A 21,350-nucleotide genomic window follows, 5' to 3' on the forward strand; every position below is an offset into this window, starting at 1 on the left:
AAATTGGGATAGCTCAGCTTTTTTTTTATTAGTTACTTTTGGTGTTTTTTATATTTAATTAGTTATGTTTATTAATAGCACTTTTATTATGGAATATGCATTACATTCCGTTTTTCTAACATGCAAATTTAAGGTGACTACCAGTGTTTAAATATTTGCGTGAGTTATTTGTTATATTTAAGTCTGGTGCTCTAGCTTTTTATACAGCAGTCAGCTATTTACATCTGCCAAGAAATAAATGAACTACAAGCTTTAAAATTTGAAACAAACAGACATCTTTTTCTTGTACTCCTGCTGGCTGCTTTATGTCATAGAAACAGAAAACTGCCTTCTCATTCTTTGCTGTGTTGACTGCGGAGTATATAATCATCCTGCATTTAAGCTAATACGTTATTCTTATTTGTTGAACGTCTTAGTGTAGTGAATACCATCCTCCTTTGCATTTCAACCAAGGAACTGCATGTTGTAACAGATCTCTGCAGTATTTCAACTGAAGGCCAGTACAGAACCTAGAAATAGGCCAAAAAGATAATGAAGTTTCTTCACATTCACCCAGTTCATCCTTAAGTTTCGTTTATTCATTCTGTGTGACTTCTGTAGATGATACAGCATCATTAATCAACTTATTTGGGAAGATAAACTTTACTGATCTTACTTTCCTGGTTGTGATATGCCTCAAAACTGAAAAATCTTTACTAACTGTGGTTATTAAACACTTCTTATGCAACATGATAAAACTCACTTTTTTTGTTGTTGTTATATTACTTTAACTTTTGCATTTCTTGTTTACTAGGAATTTGTGACTGTGTTCTGCCATTTTAGTGTGTCAAAGTATCTTTAGAACAGGTCGCATCGTGATATGAAATCTTAGATTTTGTGAAATGTTTATTATTTACAGTTTTATTCTCTGTTTTGATAGAATTCATTTCATAATTATACAAAACCCCAAAGTTTCAGATTGATGAATAGAAATTTAGTTCCGTTAATGCTTGGTTATAATTTGTTCAAATAAATTTCACATTTTTAAGATGATCATAATACTACAATAGACTTAAATTAGCCACAGTAATGGAGGGAAGAAATAGAAATAACAGTGTTCATTATATATATATATATACATACATATATACACATATACATTACACTTATTTAGTCACACCCATCTAGTATTGAGGTTGAGAATGGGGAGCTACATCCCACCCCCAAGCGCCTACATGGCACATAGTGTGATGACTTTTTTACTTCACATATATGTCAAAATGTTAGCTTGTCAGACAAGAGCATGCCATCAAGTTTCTTATACTACACGCTTTGGTTGTTTTATTGAAAGACATACATATCGTAACATAACTGTGGGATTTAAATTGGGCCAGCAGGGGATACAGATATTTAAAATCCTGGTACTCTTTAACTGTTCAAAACAGACTGGTGACAGGGCACTCTTGTCTTCCTTTATCATTAATGTCTGCAGTCAAGTTCTTTGCATAGTGGCCGTTTCTATTGTGATTACTGTATTTTTCCAGGATTTGAACAGCATTTATTAAATGGTTTGGAAATCCCTTGATCTTGACACTTTAACGAATGCATTATTATTATCTGTAAGTACCATATTTGTTTCTTAATTGAATTTTTAACTCTTCAATTATTACTGAATAATGATGCAAATTTACAGTCAAGAAATACAGATTGCCATGAGCAACTTCTAAACTACTCAACCTGTCTTATCAGCACATCATAAAATTGCTCAGTAAGTTCAGAAACATTTTGGGTAGCCTAACTGTAACGAAAAATCATTTTGACGCCTTTCATAAAGGTACAATAAACGACCGATTCTTTTACATCGTTCTCCAGGCACGCATTTATACTTATTGACAAGGAGATAATGCCCAAGAATACAGTTCTTATATGTAACTTTTTTGCTGATTATAGTTATACAATGTTTCAAAACGATATGTTCAGCTGGGCCATAGTCGAGGCACACTTCAATCGTATTGAAGACATTAAACGGAATCGTCCCGCCGTTCGTCAGCTCTATGGAGATTACGATGACTGGGCATCCCATTACCATCATCTTAACACTTTTCCCGGCCGATGGATAGTATGCAGAGGATATATTGAATTCCCCCCCCCCCCAAAAGATCGCCAAATTTAACCCCAACTGACTTTTATTTGTAGGGTTCCTTGAAGGACGCAGTATTCAGCACAAAGCCAATGACACTGGTTATCGGTGGTCAGCAGTTGCTGACCGTTATCAACTGTGCCACGAAGCTAATGATCGTCATTTCGCACATCGACACTAGATTCGTTGCTTCACCAGGTACCAATGCTGACGAATGTAAATAGTTTAATTTATTAAAATGTATTTATTTCATTCATGAATGTGTGTATATACCTTTTTAGGGAATTCTGTAATGTAATCCTTGGCAAAGAGGAGAGAAATAGTATCATTTAATTTGTCTCGATAGTAAACTGTGGTGGTAAATAAACATGGCAGGTAGTGTGATATAGAAATAAAGTGTTTGGTTTCTGTACTAACGTAGCTTTGCTGACATGTATTTTGCTGGCATTATTAATACTGATTGTATGTTTTGTAACACCATCTTTATGTCGTAGAGGAAAGTGTAACGCAAAACACGAATTATCTAGTCATAATCGGTGAGTTTCAGTAATATACTCATTTTCAAGTGCTTGTTATAGACCTGAAGATACTGTTAAAGCTGAACGCAGTTGTCATTTCACGGCTATAAGAGGTGCTGAAAATTATGCCCCAATACGTTTACACTCTTTAGGCATATCGTATTTGTTAAAATTCACCTGAAAGAGTTACTGAGAATCTGTCAGAATTTCTGTTTGCATGTTTTCCTTTAATTCTTCTTCCAAATAGGGGTTCGTCCTGAAAAGTTTTGCTTCAAATTTCCCCATAGATGACAGTTTCATGGGTAATATCAGATAGATACGCGGTTAGGTTAGGTTAGGTTAGGTTAGGCAATAAACCATTACATATTTTTGTCACTAAACACCCTTTCTGAAGCCATCAAGAGAATTGTCTTCAGTGCAAAATGGCCAAATCCCTCTGCCATTATTTTGACTAGTTTCTCCTTGTGAGTACACAGTTTTTTTTATCAAGTTTCTAGTACAGAAGTGACCCTGTAGACCTGACATTAATACATTTGTTGTTGCCAATTGTGCTTGTGAAGATGGCTGTCTTCTGGGTTGTTGAGCTGTGTAGTCTGGTAGAAGTTTACCAACATTTCAGAGGTCCTTGCTGCCTCATCACCCTGATGATGGAACCATCAAGGACCTCTGAAACGTTTATAAACTTCTACCATACTACACGGCTCAACAACCCAGAAGACAGCCATCTTTTGACTTATTGCCATGAAAACCTTAAATCCTATTAATGTGTGAAATTCTGTGAATACACCAAACAAATATTTGAGATAATATGTGTTTTGTTGAGATTTCACAATTTGATGCTTGATGCTAAAAATTCACGCTTTCAGCACTACAGCTATTATGCCATTGACGCAGCGTGAGGCAGTTCAACTGGGATTGCTGCTACTCAGTGTGCCAGTACAGTATCTGCTTGTGGGAACAGGAAGGCCCCATCCATTGCCGCAGGATTCATGGTTTAAATTGGAATATTGGAAAGCCAGATGGCTGCAGTTTGTGTCATGGATACTTAAAGGTAAAACTAATGAATGTATGAAGATTTCTGTCTTCTGGGTTGTTGTGCTGTGTAGTCTGGTCGATGTTAACCAACGTTTCAGAGGTCGTACTGCCTCCGTCATCAGAGTATGAAGATTTCTGTCTTCTGGGTTGTTGCGCTGTGTAGTCTGGTCGATGTTTACCAACGTTTCAGAGGTCATACTGCCTCCGTCATCAGAGTATGAAGATTTCTGTCTTCTGGGTTGTTGCGCTGTGTAGTCTGGTCGATGTTTACCAACGTTTCAGAGGTCATACTGCCTCCGTCATCAGAGTATGAAGATTTCTGTCTTCTGGGTTGTTGCGCTGTGTAGTCTGGTCGATGTTTACCAACGTTTCAGAGGTCGTACTGCCTCCGTCATCAGAGTATGAAGATTTCTGTCTTCTGGGTTGTTGCGCTGTGTAGTCTGGTAGATGTTTACCAACGTTTCAGAGGTCATACTGCCTCCGTCATCAGGGCGATGAGTATGAAGATTTCTGTCTTCTGGGTTGTTGTGCTGTGTAGTCTGGTCGATGTTAACCAACGTTTCAGAGGTCATACTGCCTCCGTCATCAGGGCGATGAGTATGAAGATTTCTGTCTTCTGGGTTGTTGTGCTGTGTAGTCTGGTCGATGTTAACCAACGTTTCAGAGGTCATACTGCCTCCGTCATCAGGGCGATGAAGATTTCTGTCTTCTGGGTTGTTGCGCTGTGTAGTCTGATCGATGTTTACCAACGTTTCAGAGGTCATACTGCCTCCATCATCAGGGCGATGAAGATTTCTGTCTTCTGGGTTGTTGCGCTGTGTAGTCTGGTCGATGTTAACCAACGTTTCAGAGGTCATACTGCCTCCGTCATCAGGGCGATGAGTATGAAGATTTCTGTCTTCTGGGTTGTTGCGCTGTGTAGTCTGGTCGATGTTAACCGACGTTTCAGAGGTCATACTACCTCCTTCATCAGGGCGATGAACCTACTTCTCATCACTTCCTCTCCTCTCCTCCATTCCCCCATTCCACTTCCCACAAGCCAGAGTAATTTTGGTAAATCTCTTATTTGTTTTACACATTCACTGTTTCACTGATGAATAACTGAGACGTAAGTAAATGCAGTTACATGTGCAACATGAAAGTATATAAATTCTTAATACATTTTCATTCACTTGTTCTTGATGGATTTTTGTGGAATTGTTTTTTACTGAAGAGCCTTCAGTTCATACAGGGAGTTCCTCAAATAATTATATTGCCTGACCAACCCATCGTGCATCGGCAACTCGCCCATCACCTGCCAAGTAAAAGGAGTCCTGCATCATCGTTAAAATGCCACGTATAATCAACATGTACTTGCGCGTTTTAAAGTAAATACATTTTTACTCATCATCATTGTGGGTGCTCAAAATCCCTCCGTTCCGCTCTCGAACTTGAAAAGATTATTTGGCACTAATATGATTTCATCGACATCTACAGATGTGATTGGTTCATGAATGTTTTACGAAAGTTCATTCATTGTGTGGGGATTATGTGAGTAAACTTTTGTCTTTCAGATTTTCCCACTGATAAAAATCACCGGGATTTAAATCAGGAGACCTTGCAGGCCATGATCTATGCCTTCAAACACTCTGTTTAAAACATTAATGAAATAATTGCCAGTATGTGCTGTAGCACCATTTTGCATTAAATGGTCATATCTTTTCTTCTCTAATGCTCTCAAAAAAGGGCTGAAGAATGTCACTGACGAAAGCTCTGAATTAATATTGTTTTAAAAAATATGGGCTCTGCTATTCATGGAACCAATCTTCATCATTGAAAAATGTAAGTTTTGGGTGAAGAACACCGTCATTTACTGACTGCAAAAAGCAGTTACAAAAATGTGTTCTTCCCTCATAATTGCCTTCTTCACTTACTTGAATCTGTGTTATTTTATAGGTTGTAGACATAAGAATACAAAACAATAATTTTGCCTGTTGTTTTGTATGGATGCAAAACGTGGTCTCTCACTCAGAGGGAGGAACACAGATTGCAGGTGTTTGAGAATCGGGTGTTGAGGAGGATATTTGGGCCTAAGAGGGAAGACGATGGTGTCTGGAGAAAACTGCATAATGATGAGCTTAAAAATCTGTACTCCTCCCCCAATATTGTCAGGGTGATTAAGTCGAGAAGAATAAGATGGGCGGGGCATTAGCACGCATGAATGGGACAAGAGGTGTGCACTGGGTATTGGCTGGGATGTCTGAGGGGAAGAGACCGCTGGCGAGACCTAGACGTAGATGGGAGGATAATGTCAGGCGGGATCTATGGGATATGGGAGTTGAGGGAGACTGGATTTTGTTAGCCGAGGACAGGGTCCGGTGGAGAACTTTGGTTAATTCGGTGATGAACCTTCGGGTTCGGTAAGATATCTAGTTAGTTAGTTAGTTAGTTAGACATAAGTTTTTTCTCTCTCCAGGCTGTTATTTTGAAAACCACTTCCTCTTGAGTTAATTTTGCCAAGAATTTGCAAGGTGAGTGTTCTGATCTGCTTCCAGTTTCATCTAACATTTGCTCAGAATGACATTCTGTCTGCTGTATTTCTTGTCCAAGAAAGACCCAGTCGAACACATTTTTTCATCTATTTGAACATTACTGGTGAAGCTGGAACTTGAACACCAGGATACTTACGGCAAAACTTATTTTGCACAATTTATAGGATTTCTGTCACACAGAAAAAATTGCTGTTCAAGTGAATATTTTATTATATCTGTTTATTACTATGAACAAGAGAACAGATTAGAATTCTGAATGATGGTACAAGAACAGAAATGCATGTGCATGATTGCCATAAAAGGTCAGAGACACTGTGCAGTAATGCAGATGACAAAATACCATCTCGTTGCTAGTCCATGTTCCATGTGAAGCATTGTTAACTGCCACCAGCATGTTTTTATCAGAGCCGAGCAGACCGGATTTGTTTGTTGAAGGAATTCCCTGTATAACAGCAGTATGGGCAGTTACGTGTTATGTTTAATGTACACCTATCGCCCAAAAAATCAAAACTTCATGAACAGAATAGGCAAAAATTTAAGTTTTTTCATTGTGGAAAAAGACTATTCTGACGTTTGTGAGAATTCCAGGTATTGGTGCTTGAAATAACACAAACTATGACTTGCAGTTATAGTATTATGCATCAGCCTCTCTATGTTTTTGTTGCCAGCTGAAGGAACATTTCAATTGATGATGATGAAACTTAGTTTTCCTTGCTGTTTGTGACTGTTCACGAGTCAGTGGCCTTCACCTCAACTGTGTAAACACGTATGTTTGCACATGGCAGAATATCTTATTTTGAGGTATTTGAAGAACACTTGGATCTCCATTCAGTGCAAGGCCACACAAAGGGATCAGATTTTATTTAGGCATTACTACGAGTCTTCAGAAGCATAATTTAGATCTCTTTAAGCTTGTGGGCAAAATTATTGATGATGCATCGTTTATGATTGGCTTTAAAATAGTAGTCTTTTCTTTACAAGCATGTACACATGTTAGGTCTCCAGAATGAATTAAGACAGTATTATTAAATTATCACTCAACAGAACCGAAATGGCAAAGCTCTGAGATTTAAACAAGTTATGACTAAGACAGGTACCCTGGTCCTCCAGGTTGGGGGTTGGTCGCAAGGCTAACAACCTTGCACTGCAAAAAGGAAGATGTTTTGAAACCTCGATCAAAGCCTCGGACAGACGGAGCTAACAGAGGACCGAATGGAAGAGGAGAATTGAGGAGGCCATGGACCGAATACGGACCGGAGAGCCATAGAAGAAGAAGATACTGATGTCATCAGTGGTCTTAACTTTCGTTAGGTTATGCGTGTTAAATCACGGATTTAAAGTAAATATGACGACGTTGTGTACTAGTCCAAAGTTCATTGGCTCAGCAAACGTAAGGTTCTGCAACATTTTCTGCCCCTGATAACAGAGATAAGAGTTTTCCTTACAGAAAAAGGACAAAGGAGTATCCACTGGTTATATCTCCACTATATTTCCCCAAATTCCTTGTTTTCGTAAACCGGATTAAATGTTGCGGTAGTATTTTCTTTTGGTGTTGTGAATTCAAGGTTCTGAATAAAGTCATTTACCATTCCCATGCTGACAATTAGGTCTGTTGTAATTTCTGTAACCCTGAATCTTGGCTTGGAGACTGGCTATGCTGACAGGTTTTTGTGGGGGTGTTAATATTTCTTTCTTTTCATTTTGTTCAGCTGTCATTCAGCCAGATGATTTCAGCAGCACACACAAAAATGAGTCTCCAGCTATTGAAGTATTACGGTATAGACAAAAGGCTGGATACTTCACTGCATCATTAGATGCGAGGAATGAGCGACCATTTCACTTACACTACAGAATTGGACAAGTAGTCAAGCATCGTACGCTCGGCTACAAGGGTGTTATTGTAGGATGGGACCTGCAAGCTAAGGTATTGGTCTGATTCCAGATATAAAACTGTTGAGAACAGTAGTTATACCTCATGAAAGGTGAATTTTGTTCTTCTAAACTTACATTATTTATTAACTTTTATCATCTTTGTCTTGCAGCTTATGCACGATTCAGCTGATTGTGTACCATACTAGCAAATTAATAAATTCTTAACCCAGAAATTTAGCCTGGCCATCATCACCGCAGTACAATTCCTGAAATTTGCTATTCCCATTGATAGAGGTTAATAAAAAACTACAAACATCTGAGATTTCTGTAATTACCAGAATTATTTTATGAAGTTATGTCTTCACTATTTTAAAACTGTTAGAGCGTGAACTCAGAAATTGTAGGCATTGTATTTTTGGTTAATTAGTTATTTTCTCTGATTGTAAACTGTTTAATAATCTTATAACAGTGATGCATGTAAGTAATGCACTCAGAAATTCCTAAAAGTCTCTCCCAATAAATTCTGAACAACCCCCCCCCCCCCCATTAAAAATGGGAAGACTACTGTGGTGATCTAAGTTCTGACCTGTAGGATGTATTTGTGTTCATGCTGCGACTTCCTAAGCACGAGCTCTGCCATCCATACCAAAGATGAATCAGAATTTTTAATTTAAAAGGTATTAAACTTTCACTTGAATCCAACCTAGTATCTCTGGAAGGGCTTGAACAGGCATTTAAATTTTTAAGGACCTAGAACTGCCTTGTTCATCAGTGAGCATTAACCCCAAGAAATTTTGATGTCTCTCAATAATAGTAAAGTGTAGGTGGGAAATTCTCATTGTATGTTTGTGCAGTATCACAAGAACTGCCACATAGAGGGTCTTTTGTTGGTTGTGTGGTTCAGAATAAATTTCATACGCCTGGAACGAAGGCTGTGGAAACTTAGACGCTGTTATTGAAGGATTTTCCGTCAGAAAAAGAGACAAAATCTTGAATTAGCAAAGATGACAGTCATCTGGGATATCATGCCATTGACTAACATTTCACCCAGATGATGGAGGCAGTACACCCCTCTGTAACATCTATCTACTTATGTGACATTACGTGGTGCAATATCCCAGAAGGCCGTATCTCACAAAATCTCAGATCAGTTGATCCCTAAACAAGTAATTTTCCTGGCTAATTTTTGAGTTCTTGTGTTAAAATATGTTTTATCCCAAACTATTTCCTCACAAACCGCAAAGTTAAACCACTCCATATGTTGTCATATGGATGGGTTTTAGGTAATGTTTTTGGCTAAAACCAACGTTGTACTTTCTAAGAACAATTATTCTACTGGGGAACAGTATGTGGAAACTCTTCAGGTAAAGGCTTCCTATTTGAATTGCATGTAACTCACAAAATGAACAAAAAAGGGGGAAGTCGTGCCTGTCCAACAATTCCTTTGTTTCATCTATGAAACCACTGATTGGATTTTAAATAAGTAATTAAATTTGATACTGGTGTGCATTAAAAATTGTTTTTATGACAGGCCATTTTGGAAAGGAATTAATGTGACAGTATGCCCAAACTGAAACTTAAGTCACATTTTCATGATTTAATAATTTTAAAATCACCAAAGCATAGCAGACCAAGCCTAATGACATTTGTAATTTGGCATTACAGCGCATTCACTGATAATCTGGAATACAACTGTCACTTCTGACCCTTGGTTGGAACTGCATGATCCACTGCCAAATGCTACAAGATTTTTCCAATATGCATCAAGTATCACTTCATAAAAGTAATAAAATCAATTTGTCTTTTTCTAGAGGTGCTGAAATGAAGTCTCTGTGACAGCTGTGTTCCGGTTTCTTGGTGAAATCACTGTAGTTTGTCATGCGTAAAAATTTCAGTCAACAGGTAATTGAAAGTATTAGTACAGAAATCATATCTTCTTCTTTTTCCGGTTTAACGATGTTTGTACATTTTCCGGTACTTTTTACGGGTCCCCAACTTTTCAGTTGGCTTGATCTATGGACATTCGGTAGGACTCCTTGGACGAGGGTTCGGCCCGTCACAAGGCCTCTACCTGTACACAGGACAGCACAACACAGAAAAACATCCAAGCAAGCATTTGTATCTGCAGTGGAACCAGAAAGATGAAAGAACCAGGATATGGAAAATAAGAAGTGATGAAATAGACACCCAGGACCTTCTGGGTCTAGAACCCAAGGAAGTCCTTCCTCCAGGTTCTGAATTAGACTGGCCTACCTGGAAAACTTTAAACAGACTCTGTATCTATACTGTGCGGCAAACCTAATGAGGTGGGGATATCCTCGTGTGTCTGGCCAGTGTTCCTGTGGACAAACACAGACAATGGATCACCTCCTGACTTGCCCCATCTTAGATTCTCCCTGCACAAGCAAAGATTTGGCTACATGTACAGACACTGCCATTCTTCATGCCCGATATCGGTTTCAAATATAATTTTGTATATATGTTGTAAATTTACTCTTATATTTATTCTATACTAAATGATTTCTACTTTGAATGGTGTGTATATGGATACAAAATAAATAAATCTGCAGTAACAGAATGGCTTTAATGAAACCTGTAGCAAAATTCATATATGTAAATATTTATCTGAGTAATTTTCCATCAATGGTCTGAAACAAGGAGATGCTTTGTCTCCCTTGCTCTTTAACAGAATATGCCATCAGGAAAGTCCAAGATAGGCAGGAGGGTTTGCAATTGTTTGGGACGCGTCAGCTATCGGCATATTCAATTTTTAATACATTTGTTTTATTGACATTTCACTGTATCTCTGCAGTATGGATGATGGTATGTGTTTATATATTGGTATTTATTTTGTTGCAGTTATTATGTTCTGAATTTTGCAGGACAACTATTTGTTAATACAATTAATTCTCATTTTCCAGGCTCCAGAAAGTTGGCTGCAGCGTATGTATGGTAATATCAAGGTTAGTAAGTAATTATGGATTTAATATTTTCATATGCATTAATTTTGTGTATTAATCTTCTCTCAGCTTTAGCAATTTATGGTGCTCCTTAGTAAGTTAATGGCCCTGCCCATAACACTCAAGATTATGTCTCCTCGGTGGTTACCGAGACTTTTATCGTAGACATTATGTTCATTAAATGTTATCCTTTCATGTAATATTTTCATGAGAAAGATCTGTCGTACTCAGTATCTTGCTGAAGTGCGTATCAGGCAAAAATAATGTGGATCCTGTTTGTGGGTGATGGCATCTAATAGGCGTTGCGGAGATCGTAACTGTGTCCAGCTTCAATATGAGGTGGCTAACCAGTGGCGCAGCTGGTCTTTTTAGTAAAGGTTTTCGGGGCCGTGGGAGCTGGAGCAGTGGAAAATTTGCACAGCAGGGGTAGGTGGGATAATCTTAGGTAAAATAGTCTTGCCTGAAAAACATTATCTAATTTTGTCTTGTAATTTGCAATGTTCGGAATTTGTGAGAATTTTACAATACGCCGTGTTGCTGTACATTATGCAGACAAATCATCATGTGGAACAAAAATTACAAAATGTCACTGCTTTGTACTGGGAAGCCCAGGTTCACATTTCAGCCTAAAGAATGTCTGTACCACCTGGGGTTTACATGGTTTTTCTCAGTCTCTCCATGCAAATACCGTATCTTTTCCAGTTCAGTATTAATGAAGTAACCCGTAACTAGAGCCAACAATTAAATGTATAAAAGAATGAATTCTATTCTAGATCTCTTAAGCAGCCCTGTTTGCCCTTCTTCCATAATTTGTCAGTTTTTAAAATAGGTTGTACATTCAGTTCTGTTGTTGTTTATTGTTAATTTATCCAGTTTTGAGGGGTAAAATTCCTGTTTGAATATAAATTATCATTTCAGCTCTGCCTCCTTGTGCCTGCATGGCCTTCGAACACAATTAAAATGGCCACATTATCTGGTACCTGGTTTGAATCCCAGCCCTGTTACCAGTTATCCTAAATTTTATATTTGGGGAGGGGCTTGTTCCTGGAATTAGGCCATAACCATGTCCCTGCTCAACATTCACGATCATGTTCTTATCACATTTGATGCTGTGTAAGTTTCACAGTTGATAGAGTATTATTAAATAACCTAAGAATCAGGTGGGCCCATATAACCAATGCAGTTGAGAAAGTATCATTTAATAGACTAAGAAGTAAATTGTCATTGACCGTACTGACATGACAGTCTTGCTGATTTCTCAGGTGGGCGTAAATAGTTCAGCATACCGATGTGTATAAAGAAAGGTAATAATTTTTCCTTCCAGGTTCTTCGTAACATGCCGCATTATGCAGTGTTAGTAGATGAAGGGGACCGCCCCGGATCTCATTCAACTTACGTTGTTCAGGAACTGCTGGAGCTCATGAAGAACACTGTAGTAAGTTTGTTGTGTACTGAAGTGTTGTCTCTAGTTTATGCATCCTGTTGTGTATGTTTCTTCTTTCTTTCTTTCTTTCTTGGCTCTACAGCCCAGTTGTGGGTCTTCGCCACCTCCTTTTTTCGTAGGTTTTCCTAGTCTTTGGAGCGTTCATTTGTGAGTAGTGAGGGACCAGCCCACTGCCTCAGCACAATTTCTACTCAATCCTGATTTTTGACTGCCAGAGCCATCTAGTAGTGAGAAAGGGCCGCTGAATTTTGCTTACGAAACATCTCATTCATGCTCATAAGATTCTTTCACATGCCATAAATCTACGACATGGGACCACCGACTTTATTTCCCCTCTGAAGGAAGTTGTGCTACGGATTTTTATCACCCTTAAAAATCCATCGACCTCGGCCGGGTTTGAACCCGCGAACCTTGGGTCCAGTGGCGAGCACGCTAACCACTAGTCCACCGAGGGCAACTTGTTGTGTATGTCATACAAAATGAGAAGACCATCAACACAACGTGTAGACATATAAATGTACAGGATGGCTGAGAAGTCGCCATGCCCCTACTTGACGAGCGATGTGGATCTGTATGTACATGCCATGTACCGTGGTACATGTGGTGGTGCACATACACATCCACTTGAAAACAGTGACTTTTGCTGCATCTTAAATTAAGTAGGGGTATGATGACTTCTTGGGCATTCCATATTATCCATATTATCAGAACGCTGGGCTTGTAATCCTGGGGTCTCGGGTTTGATTCCTGGTGGTGCCCGAATTTATAACTGGTGTTGGGCAAGGCTGTGGTCTAGGCATCACAGAGTTTTCCTCCGGGGCTTCCCCGGTTTCTCCGTGGAATCCCAACAATTACTCCATTCTCATCTTCATCATCAATGTGAACTCACCACCATTGAGCGCACCCTGGGCAACGCCACTCGGCGAAAAAGTAGTTCACAACGCCGTGGGACTTCACGGCCAATGACATGGAGACGAAGTGTGTGTGTATATGTTATATTCTTGAAGATGGCCGTCTTCTGGGTCGTAGCACCACATAGTCTGGTAGAAGTTTACCAACGTTTCAGAAGTACTTTCTGCCTCCATCATTAGGGTGCGGTGGGGACAGCAGAGTCCTCCGAAACACTGATAAACTTCTACCAGTCTACGTGGTGCTACGACCCAGGAGACGGCCATCTTCGTACTTGCTGCCATGAGAACTTGAAGTCTTGCTGTTGTGTTCCTCTTTTATGGTTATTTTTGTGTCTGTGTTGTTTTCTTTTGTTTCTTTTTCCATTATAAGTGAAGTTAGATAACAGACTGGTTACAGATTGCCTGGGTACTGTCCTTAAACATATTAATGAATCCGGTCTACATCCTCACTCTACTTCTTTGAGATCAGTTTTCATATTATATCTTCCATCTGTATCTAAGTCTCACACATCTCACACTCTTCAGTTCACTTAATTTTCCTACTTTTCCCCTTCTTCTTCTTCTTCTTCTTCTATGGCTCTCCGGTCTGTATTCGGTCCATGGCCTCCTCAATTCACCTCTTCCATTCGGTCCTATTGTTAGGTCGTCTGTCCGAGGCTTTGATTGAGGTTTCAAAACATCTTCCTTTTTACGGTGCAAGGTTGTTAGCCTTGCGACCAACCCCCAACCTGGAGGACCAGGGTACCTGTCTTAGTCTGACCTCTCCCCCTCGACCAATCTGGCTAGGGAGGCCCTACCAGTAGCTCTTGGGGTCACTGAGGTACCAAGCCCCACCACCACGACAAGGTGCAGGTACCATTAAGTGGGGACTTTTCCCCTTCTGCACCCAAATAATCTTCTCTGCACTTTGTTCTCAAATGGCCTCAGTCTGTTCTTCTAAGTTTCACGCTCGTGCAACAACTAGGGTATTCTATGTATATATATATATATGCATGATTACAGTCCGCGATTGTAATCTTGAGACTTGCGGGGTGATGAAGTGGGGTGAAGTAGGAAAGACATCGTCTGCCTTTAACGCTACGGACTTCCTGCATTCCCCGCAAGTCTCAAGATTACAGTCGCGGACTGTAGTTAATGTTTTCTAATAATGCATTGTTGTCGGACAGGTCCAGCATTCTGAAATTAAAAATAATTTTGAATACTTTGATGGAGCGCAATACATACCACGGGAAAAGTTAAGAATTCTCTACCCGAGAGATTGAACATCAGTGAACGTAAATATCTATGTTACTCCAGCGTTATAGAATATAATAATCATGGTTTCGACGTGTGATGTGAAATTGCAAAACATGTATTATATATTTTACCCTGAAATGCTTTATTAAATTTATTATGTTTGTGGAGATATTTTATTCATTATATTAAAAAATACAGAGTGACCCAAAAATATGTATACACATTATAATACAAAATATTAACGTTGTGTTTATGTTATCTTTTTGGGACAGATGAATTAGCACATTACAAAAATTCCACATATACGCCATCATAAAAAAGACGCTTATTTAAACAAAACAAAAACCCAGATAGCAGCAGCCCCATTTCTGGAATCTTGATAAACTCCAGTAATACCTGGAGAACGTTCTCTCCATCCACCACGCTCTCTCCTAACCTCCCAGATCTACCCATCAACACCATCGAACCACTTCTGTTCAACTACAGCATTCCGCCGGTAACTGCAAACACGTGCTGCGCTCTAGTGGAAAAGGTAAGACACAATTCATTACGTGGAGAAGTCAACAGTAAAAAATTGTATACAAATTAGAAGTCACATCTGCTAGTTTCAGGCACCCAGAAGATGACCAACAAAGGTCAAAACGAGCAGTGCATTCTTTGTAAACATTGAAAGTAATCAAGAATTGTGTAGACGGACTGCCAACGTAACGCAACATTCCTGACTACCTTTCATGTTCGGCCCAGCAGATGAATTGGCAGCAAACTGCGAGTTACAATTGAAAAACAGACTCCCAGCTGCAATACAAATGTATCAGGGCACAAGGACGGAGAGCTATGAAAAATTCGACGCTTAAGTAAGTTCGACGGGAACTAGACATCTCTCAGGTCACATCGTTACGAGTAAACAATGCTGGATGCAGGAAACGGAAAGAGATTTCGTGACCTGATTACAAATTTACCCCCCCCCCGGTCCTGTTGTCGCACACCGTCCGTCGAATACTGATGTGGCATGGACGTCACAAAATAATAATTTCTGTGGAACTTATTCCCTAAAATTGCCATTTTTCGATACTTAACTTCGAGCCATTTAAAATATAAAAGCGTATGCAGAAACTTCCCTTAGAGTTGGCAATACTGTCCTCGTAGAACGTATCGGCTTATTATTGGTTGTTGATGTCGAGGTCCTTTGTCGTCCTGCTTCCATAAACGACTAGCTCGACGACTGTTCGCTTCTGAAAGAGAACATTGCTCTATCGAGACACATTTCAATCACTTAAAAATAAACAATAATTAATTATAAATAAGTATCAGGTGATCGGTTTCCAGCAATGACTTCGCCTTAAACCGGCTCTGCGATTATTCCTATCCAGTATAATTTGTATGCTATGTGAACTTGGCCAACTTGGGAGCATTAATTTTGATTGTACGTGACGGGGAAAACAGAGACTCACAAAAGGTAGGAATAAATACATATGACCATTAAGTTGAAATCCTCTGCACAAAATTGACATCTTCCGAGATGACCGGAATCCAAATACGAGATAAATCCAAGATATAAAATGTGAAGAGCTATTCTGTAAGGCACTGGCTGGAAAATAATCAAAAACACGTACGAAAATCCTCCCCGTGAGGATCGGATTCAATGCTATATTTACAAAGAAAGATGGCGTGGAATGATTATTGTTGATTCGCCCGCCGCCATATTCCTTCCAGTGGGGACGCCAATTTACCAAGTGTGTGGGGTAAGTGAACTAAAATGCAGTGTTCCATTGTTGACAAAGTAAAGTCAAGAGTTCCTACTCTTGCCTGTTACTTAGTTCAGTAATCGAACTTAACGTAATCAAAATATCAAGTGTTTTCTAACACATATGTTGCGGTGAAAGTTCCAGTTGACTTGAGATACAAATACGGGAATCCTGTTGCTTGCGTCTTGTGTGTGTTTCTTTGATCTGACTCTGAAACCAGTTACAGCTGCAACCACTGACACAACATGGCTGTGCCGTCTGGCTATTCATTTGCATTTAGAAAGTTTAATAGCTGCTAACGCTGAGTCGTGATGTATTATTTATGTGGTCAGAGGTGTAGTAAAAGAATGGTGCCGAGTTTCTGTCTCTCGACAGTTACTTCAGCTATTCTCACATGATTTAATTCTCTTTTGAAATGTCGTCTTTTAGGTTATGATTCCATTGGAGACTCGTAGACGATTACCTGCATATCGCGAGAAACTACTGATTTCATACCGGGGGATAGGAGCTGAAGATAGAAGCAGCAGTGTCCTCAGAAACGTTTGTAACTATACATACTTGTGTGAACGGTGTCATAAATTAGACGACCACAGTTTAAATTTTTCGGTGTCGTGAAAATCTTAAATCTCACGAAGGGCGTCTTTTGAAGTCCGTTACCGAAATTATTTTTATGTGTCCCAATTAAAAAATATTAGATTAGTTACTGTCAGAGTTGGGGAAAAAATCTCCTGCGAAAAGACATTTTACGTTTAAGATCTGTAGTTCCATCCAAACTTGTTTATCGACTACAGGCCGCTGAGTTAAAAATAACGCAAATTAAATTTCATGGCAATGTGAGTGATAATGATTATTACAAGTATTATTCAATAAATTTTTATAACACGTGTCTCAATTTGTTATTTTTATTCATTATTCTCCACAAATTAAATGTTGATTTAGGCAGTGGATGTTTTTCATTGTACAGAGTGATAACAATATTACAAAAATGTACGTGAGATACACGAGAGACATCGGTGGACCGCGGTTTGCGATCCCTTTTTCTAGGCAATGCATGCTTTATGGATGTCTGATCATGCATATTCCGCAATGATATGATTGATTAGCTAAATTTCGAAAAACTCGACGTCTGTGTTAAATAATTGTACGTATACTCTGAACGTTTCCCATTTATTTTTATTTTGGTCCTTGTGATGCGGGGAAAATGTACATCGTAACACTTCATCCTCCTTTACAGTAATTTTAACTTCGTATTCACGTGAGTAACTGCTGTCATGACATACGTGGACTCCAGAGAGTTAGTTCGACTCTAGGCAGTGCGATTCGATAATCGATAGGAGATGGATATTTTCTGGGAGACCAAAAGGTGTTAAAATCTCGTGTCCTTTTGTGAATAAAAATGATAAATGAGGTAAGTTGGATAGACACCTAGGAACATTTATTCCCTAGTTAAACAATAAGGAAAGAGGAATTCTAATTCTTTTCATGTGGCGTCTGAAATTCGCTTCTACTTTCTTCAGACTCGAATATCTCGAATGCGATTTCCTTCATCGACTTCGGTCTGACACGAAAAAACTGCGTTGCTCGTGTCTGTTCGTTGTTTTGACAGATGTACGCAGATTAATTTAATTCTTAACAAGGACTTTCTTGAGAATTTCCTTCATATGAACTGAATTATGTATGGAGATGAGTTTAAAATTAATAATTTTCTTGAATTAATCAAAAATAAACAACACGTCTTACTACAGCGGCCAACTTAGACATAGGTTAGGTTATGACTTTCATAAGTAAAGTGTTGTGACCGCGCGTTTCTGGGTTTCAAGTCCCGACGAGCTACAAACTGTAATTTGGTACGGGACCCTTTGCGAAATATGGCGGCGAGAGCTATTTGATGTGAAGCAATTGTTTTGAAAAGTCCTACGTCCACGTGAAGTAGGGCTGATAAGACCAATCAGACTATTTGTTCATTATTGAAAGAAACAGCCTTCAAAATTACAGAAAGGGAAGTCCGGCAACGCTGGAAACACCGAGGGTTATAGACTTGGATTCCGACAAGGAAACACGAAAATGGCCGTCAACTTCAAAAATAAAATACTGTGTTATTGTCTATGAATAATTATATTTCTGTAATGCAACGTGGGGCATTTACCTGAAGCCACTATCCCTGGCGTTTAGTTTATACTCCAAGCAATATTCCATGAAGAACAAGTCCATGTTCACCTGAGCTAAGTTCCCAAATTAACCCCATGAACCTCAACATCAGCAAAGCTACAACCGAGCTGGGCGACTCCTAGTGGTGGAGAAACGAACTGTCACAGTGTGTCATATAGTTGGTCTCTATTCTTTCGTTCCGAGATTAAATTGGATCATTCATTTGGCATTCATTATTTTTTCAACTACTCGTCAGTTGTTTTAATAAAAGCCTTGTTTATGACAAGACTTTAATTTTGCCATAAACTAAATTGAAGTAGGTTAAATAAATTACAATGGCGTGTTTTTTTAAGTTCAGATACAAAAGTCACCCAATCAGCGATGACAACGGATGTGTACAAAACATTATGACGAAGAATATGGCGGGCCGCGTGTTGTCCATTACAGTCTCTCTTCTGGCAAATTTCGGCCAAGGAATTTGAAGTCAGTAAAATGATTAGTTCTGAGTTTCCTTCAGAGTATTCATTATGGAATAAAAATCCGAATATAAAAGAACATTTTTTGTTAGTTCGTCCCCTGTTTCACTACAGCACGTCGAGTCCACAGTTTCTGATCAGAAAAACGGTTTCCAGATCTAGATGGTGGTTAAGAATGCAGGCAACTCTCGGTTTACGAACGAGTTCCGTTTCAAGACGTTGTTCGTTATGTGTATCTTGCATTCCTGAAGATTTACCATACGTTAGCAATCATTTTAAAGCATTAAAACCATTTACTAAACATCGAATGGTCTATACAATACGTTTTATTATAATATATGTATGTTATATGGTTTATCAGTAACAGCACTACTATTACGCTTTGGAACCATGATAGCTTAAATTTTTAAAAATATATTTTTAAGTCACCAAATGCAGAACTACACTTGACCGTCTAAGATAACCTAGGCAACGCAAGTGATGATCCTATTATATTATATTAAGGGGAATCACCGAATTCTTTCCCACGAGAAAACATTCTACGCGGCGTGGCATGTAAACCAACGTTATTTTTACTGACTAGAATAGTTTTAATATCCAAGAACAGTTCAGTATAATTATCATGTAATAATTTTCTGATAATTATTGTAATAAATACATTTCTTAAAATTTTATTTATTAATTTAAATCTGATAATTATGTTAACTATAAGTTTGGCATCTCGTTTTATGAGAAGGCTTGAACTCAAAGTTGTACTGTGGCGTGGTATTTGAGGCCTCGGCTGGAGTGGTCAGTATTTCGAAAATCGGTTACTGAACTATTTCTGGTACTGATGAAACGCCACTGCTAGAAAATCAGTTTAGTTGCCGTGGTTCGATTTGATTCAAATGCCGGAAAGCTCTGTTCGAATAGCTTATGCAGATGATTCGACTCCAAAACCATAAACCATAAATATCTGGTATTGTCTCTGGGAAGTTACGTAACCAGTACCAGAAATATTTTTGTTGGTCATCGTATGGGAAACCGAGTACGAAATGTGGCTAACAGCCTCGCACTTCTCATGAAGATGACGTAAGTTTATTTTATGACGTCATGAATGAGTCATTAATAGTCATGAATCTTGAAGGTTCTTCGTATGTGTTGAGTTCTTCAAGAAGGTGCATACTCTGTGTGCATTGGAGATAACCTAACCTCATTCGTTCATTTCTTCAGTAATGACATTGGAAGCATGATTGAGTGCTTCTACGTCACAACAGGTGTGACTCGTCATCTTTACTTTGTCCCACTGTCCCTAAAAAATGTGTCGAAATGCGTAATAGTTCCATTTTGATATTAAAGTTAACGCTAAAACAATACATCATTTAGTTTTCACACAGAAACAGCTCAAGGAATGATTCTCACGTACACAAATACAACTTTTAAAATTAATTATATTTATTATAATTTGTATGCGTACTTTACATAAAATACAGTAAATAAAGACATAATGAAGCTGTCATATATAACTGTCTATAGGTCTGCATACGTCATCTCCAAATCTACAGATTTAGACTAAATTTGGTATTGGAGAGTGCCTGAAACGTCTGGAAAATTTTATTTCGATTTGTGTCGATATATATTTCCTACTCTACATTAATGGAAAATCGAAATTTATTGATGTAATTTAAAATTGTTCATAGCACAAACGTCGATATTGTATCTGAAGGTTTTAAATTAAAAATAACCTGCACTGCATGTTTTAAATTTTTATTTAAAATAATTTATACATTTGAATCAATTCATCTGCACTGATTAACGTAAATAATATATTATAAAATACGTATATTAACATAAATGGAAAAGTGTACTCGTTGGAGTACACGTATTTTATAAGTGCGTATGCCCTCGCCTTGATTTTTTTATGGTCCAAATCTGTTGCTGTAAAGCAAATTTCAGAAACCTGAAAGTTATTTTTCCATACATTTCCTTCAATATTCGCCAAATCGGGAAATAATTCATTAGATACCAAATAGTAGGTCTTAACGTCATTATGTCACGTACAGTACGATGGCCCATTTTTAAGTTTTTTAAGCAGTTACTGTTAAATGTTAGGGAATGGCTGGTGTGGGCTAACACAGATAACAAACAGACAAGATACCCGTTCCACTCCCTTGAATTCTGGGGTCTGTGACCGAATTTCTGAAGTCAGATAATTCAGATACACTGAGTGTCATGACCGCTTCAGATTATCGCCAGTTAGTTCCTTGAAATAATAACCTCTTATAGAGCGGATGAGAGAGGATTTTACCATTTAGGTCATGCGCAGATTCACATCGAGACGCATGCCCCACCCCGCGTGCCGTAAGGCATGAACGA

The 21,350-nt window shown here is 38.6% G+C and overlaps 1 protein-coding gene and 3 long non-coding RNA genes across 7 annotated transcripts; 2 read left to right on the top strand and 2 right to left on the bottom strand.

The window, feature by feature from the left end:
• Nucleotides 1-62: 62 nt before the first annotated feature.
• Nucleotides 63-2,284, bottom strand: LOC110835324 (uncharacterized). The gene is made up of 2 exons (XR_002544863.1): nt 2,164-2,284; nt 63-509 (listed from the first exon to the last, which is right to left on the bottom strand). It is a non-coding gene; the product is annotated as an uncharacterized LOC110835324 (long non-coding RNA).
• LOC110835323 (uncharacterized) lies at nt 2,191-14,793 on the top strand. Of its 4 annotated transcripts, none has more exons than XM_022075428.2 (6): nt 2,191-2,317; nt 3,504-3,688; nt 7,913-8,127; nt 10,997-11,038; nt 12,360-12,470; nt 14,557-14,793. In XM_022075428.2, exons 2-6 carry the CDS (start codon nt 3,517-3,519, stop codon nt 14,650-14,652), a joined length of 636 nt encoding a protein of 211 aa, XP_021931120.1. In that variant the 5' UTR covers nt 2,191-2,317; nt 3,504-3,516; the 3' UTR covers nt 14,653-14,793. The 4 variants fall into 4 exon arrangements, with proteins under 4 accessions (XP_021931120.1, XP_021931118.1, XP_021931119.1 ...); XM_022075426.2 differs by having other exon boundaries at nt 2,219-2,335; XM_022075427.2 differs by lacking the exon at nt 2,191-2,317 and adding an exon at nt 2,369-2,494.
• Nucleotides 14,745-15,588, bottom strand: LOC110835325 (uncharacterized). Its single transcript, XR_015535336.1, has 2 exons — nt 15,353-15,588; nt 14,745-15,146 (listed from the first exon to the last, which is right to left on the bottom strand). It is a non-coding gene; the product is annotated as an uncharacterized LOC110835325 (long non-coding RNA).
• A 268-nt stretch (nt 15,589-15,856) lies between these two features.
• On the top strand, nt 15,857-17,257 carry LOC147873778 (uncharacterized). Its single transcript, XR_015535337.1, has 2 exons — nt 15,857-16,082; nt 16,801-17,257. It is a non-coding gene; the product is annotated as an uncharacterized LOC147873778 (long non-coding RNA).
• Nucleotides 17,258-21,350: the final 4,093 nt, after the last annotated feature.

This window comes from Zootermopsis nevadensis, unplaced genomic scaffold (assembly GCF_977971745.1).
Source record: "Zootermopsis nevadensis isolate Lab colony 2312 unplaced genomic scaffold, Znev_1.0 Znev_ptg000016l, whole genome shotgun sequence".
NCBI lineage: Eukaryota > Metazoa > Arthropoda > Insecta > Blattodea > Termopsidae > Zootermopsis > Zootermopsis nevadensis.

Bases quoted from the DNA above. Each gene is read 5' to 3' on its own strand.
- LOC110835323 (XM_022075428.2), top strand. From the start codon at position 3,517: ATGCCATTGACGCAGCGTGAGGCAGTTCAACTGGGATTGCTGCTACTC. The intron at 8,128-10,996 runs GTATTGGTCTGA...CTCATTTTCCAG, and splicing joins GATGGGACCTGCAAGCTAAG to GCTCCAGAAAGTTGGCTGCA. The intron at 12,471-14,556 runs GTAAGTTTGTTG...GTTGTCGGACAG, and splicing joins AGCTCATGAAGAACACTGTA to GTCCAGCATTCTGAAATTAA.